Below are 2,854 nucleotides of genomic sequence, written 5' to 3'. Positions count from 1 at the left end.
GTTTGTGTAAGACTTACACAGCTTGTTTGACATTAACTGCACCAACACAGTGTCCATTGTGTCTGAGGGGAAAGAAAAACATCCACTCACAGGCAGCACATCGACTGCCTATCTCATCAGTAAACAGCACACACAACATCTGATGAGAGCAGAATGTTTGTCACTAATATCTTTGAAAAACTGCTCATAAACATTACTAGATTCAGCACATTAAGTTTATTTTAGCCTGATCCTAATTTTCGAGCATGTGCTCAACCATGATGAGAAAAAACATTGATCATTAATATACAGTAGGTGTTTTTATTACACAAACCCCGATGGCATAAAATTAAGAGACAATATCAAAAAAATCTAAAATTTTACTTCAAAAATGGTTCTTGTTGAACAAACCTTCAAGAGTCGTTTAGAGCTGATCAATTTAATCTTGTGTTTACATGATACTATCTTGCATAAAATATATTAACTTGTTCACAGAAGACAATGAATCCTTCACACAGGATGATTGACTTGTTTGCACAAGGTAATTATCCAATACACACAAGATAATAATTTGAGCTCACATGATAACTATAGTGCACATGTTATTATTTTGTGCGCGCAAGTTGACATCTCCTGTGTACAAGATAATTCATGTGCATTAGAAAACATCTTGTGCACACAAGATAACTAACTTGTCGGCACAAGATGAGTACTTGAATAATAATCATAAATGATAATTATAATAATGAAATGAGTACAAGATAATTGCTTTTTTGTACAAGATAACAACTTGTGGGTGCATGGTAACAGCAAGTGCGTACAAGATTATAACTTGGCACACAAATTAACTTTTGCAAACAAGATAGTTACTTGTGTACATGAGATCACCATCCTTTGTGCATAAGATAAAAAGTTATCACCTTACATCTTGCTCTTTTTTTTTAAACACAAGATAAATTATGTTTAGAACTACATAAAAATTGCCAATTATTTACTTCTGAAATCTTTCTTGAAATAAGACTCTTTGAACATGATTTATTCCTGACATTGTTGCATTATTCCTTCTTTAAAAACTATGTGGATGTGTTTTATCACTTCAAATTATTCTCTTGAATTCTCTCTCTTGTGTACAGTAGTATTTGAATGAGATATGTTACACTTTATAGAAGTATTGATGACATGTAAATTGTCCTCCCCATGTTTTAAGACTTCTTATTCTACAAGCCCTTTAGGGTTTCTTTCATCACCATCTCTGTATTTTGTGTGTAGATGTTCATTTCTGCCTTGTTTTGATCACTCTTTTTTTGGTAACTCAAATTGACCATAAAAGATAAAAAGTATGATGTTATCCTTTAAATAACTTAACAGTTTAAAGATATTTCTCAGGTTTGTTTTACATTCCCCCCCTTTTTTCTGATATTTAGAATGCATTTATTTTGCACTGCAGTAGTTTTATTTCAATAGATGTTGTAGATATTCACACCATTAATGATTGTCCTTGATTTTAATACTAAAGAAAATATTTTAGTAGTTTAAAGTCCCATTTTTCAGTTCCTGGTTCCAAATTGATCCCCTCTCAAGAACCTGCGGTATGAACGAGGAACTGTCCACGGTGCTGAAACTCTCTCTCTCTCTCTCTCTCTCTCTCTCTCTCTCTCTCTCTCTCTCTCTCTCTCTCTCTCTCTCTCTCTCTCTCTCTCTCTGCCTATCATTATCTCTATCTCTAGCTTTATCTATCTCTTTCTTTAGGACACTCAAATGTGTTGCTACTGACAGACAGAGATTCTTTAAATCCATAAGCTTTGGCAGAAAACCCTCTAGTGCAGTCATGTTTTGTTGCTATCATACTGTCTCAGTTTAACAGTGAAAGGGGGTTGCCACATAAAGATGCTGCACGACACATTCGCCTGATGACGAGCATCTACTGTTATAGGATCATATATGATTTGTATTACTGTTGGGTTTCTTCCTCATTGCTCCTCCTCCTGCTTCTGGGACGCACAGTGGGATATTTTTAGTCAGATAGATCTCCCCTCCTCCTCCACCTCCCCTTCAGACTATCTCCCTCAGGGACTGGAACTCACATCACTTACCAAAGGTAGACGCCAAACTGACGTCAGGGGAGCCGTCATTTGACGTGAATACACCCCCCGTCGCCACCACCAGTGATCAAACCAGCCCTCCCCACCAGCACTATTTCCTCTCTCCTTGGCGGAGCAATCACGCGCAAATTCACGTTCCCTCCGTCACATCCAGCTGTTTCTTAAGGAACAAACAAGAAAACAAGGAGATTTAATCATCAACATTCCCCCAAAAAATATTCAGATCTCGGACTCATTCCAGCTTTCTTGGGAGCATCTACACTGCATTTTTTTTCTCATCTGATTGATTTTCCTCTGAGATGGAAATGAGATGTCGTCCAGCGGTGATGTGTTGTGTTCTTGCCGTGCTCTCCTCAATGGTTCCCGGGTCTTTGGAGCTCTCTTACAGGGACAGGCAGTACCTGAACGAGTGGGCGGTGGAGATCCCGGGTGGGCTAGCTGCTGCAGAGGCGATCGCCAAAGAGCTGGACTACCAGCTGGTCCGACAGGTAGGCAACAACAACAACCAATACCTATATAAAAAACGCAACGCACCAGGTCAGACTTATGTAAAGAAGCTCGAAAGGATCTAAAATATGGGTTGTTTGCTTTAACGACTCTCATTTACTCGGCGTGTTACTAGGAAGAAAGAACCCAACTTATGCTGTTCTCTGTTTTCCATGTGAAACAGCCTAGAAACCATGGTCTCAAAATGATTCTTGAAATGGTAATAAAGCCTACATTATCATCTGTAAACTGTGTTATAACAGAGATTATGTAATAGTTATATCAAT

At 38.1% G+C, this 2,854-nt stretch overlaps 1 protein-coding gene across 1 annotated transcript in view; it reads left to right on the top strand.

Annotated features, from left to right (window-relative positions):
• Window positions 1-2,035: 2,035 nt before the first annotated feature.
• Window positions 2,036-2,854, top strand: part of pcsk1 (proprotein convertase subtilisin/kexin type 1) — a 12,958-nt gene continuing 12,139 nt past the window's right edge. Inside the window, exon 1 of the mRNA XM_034701096.1 lies at window positions 2,036-2,569. Coding sequence (XP_034556987.1) covers window positions 2,381-2,569 — 189 coding nt within the window. The 5' untranslated portion in view covers window positions 2,036-2,380. The remainder of the gene's footprint in view (window positions 2,570-2,854) is intronic.

This window comes from Notolabrus celidotus, chromosome 1, assembly GCF_009762535.1.
Source record: "Notolabrus celidotus isolate fNotCel1 chromosome 1, fNotCel1.pri, whole genome shotgun sequence".
Classification (NCBI taxonomy): domain Eukaryota; kingdom Metazoa; phylum Chordata; class Actinopteri; order Labriformes; family Labridae; genus Notolabrus; species Notolabrus celidotus.
The sequence above is the reverse complement of the archived record's forward strand: the minus strand, read 5'-3'. Positions and strand labels throughout refer to the sequence as shown.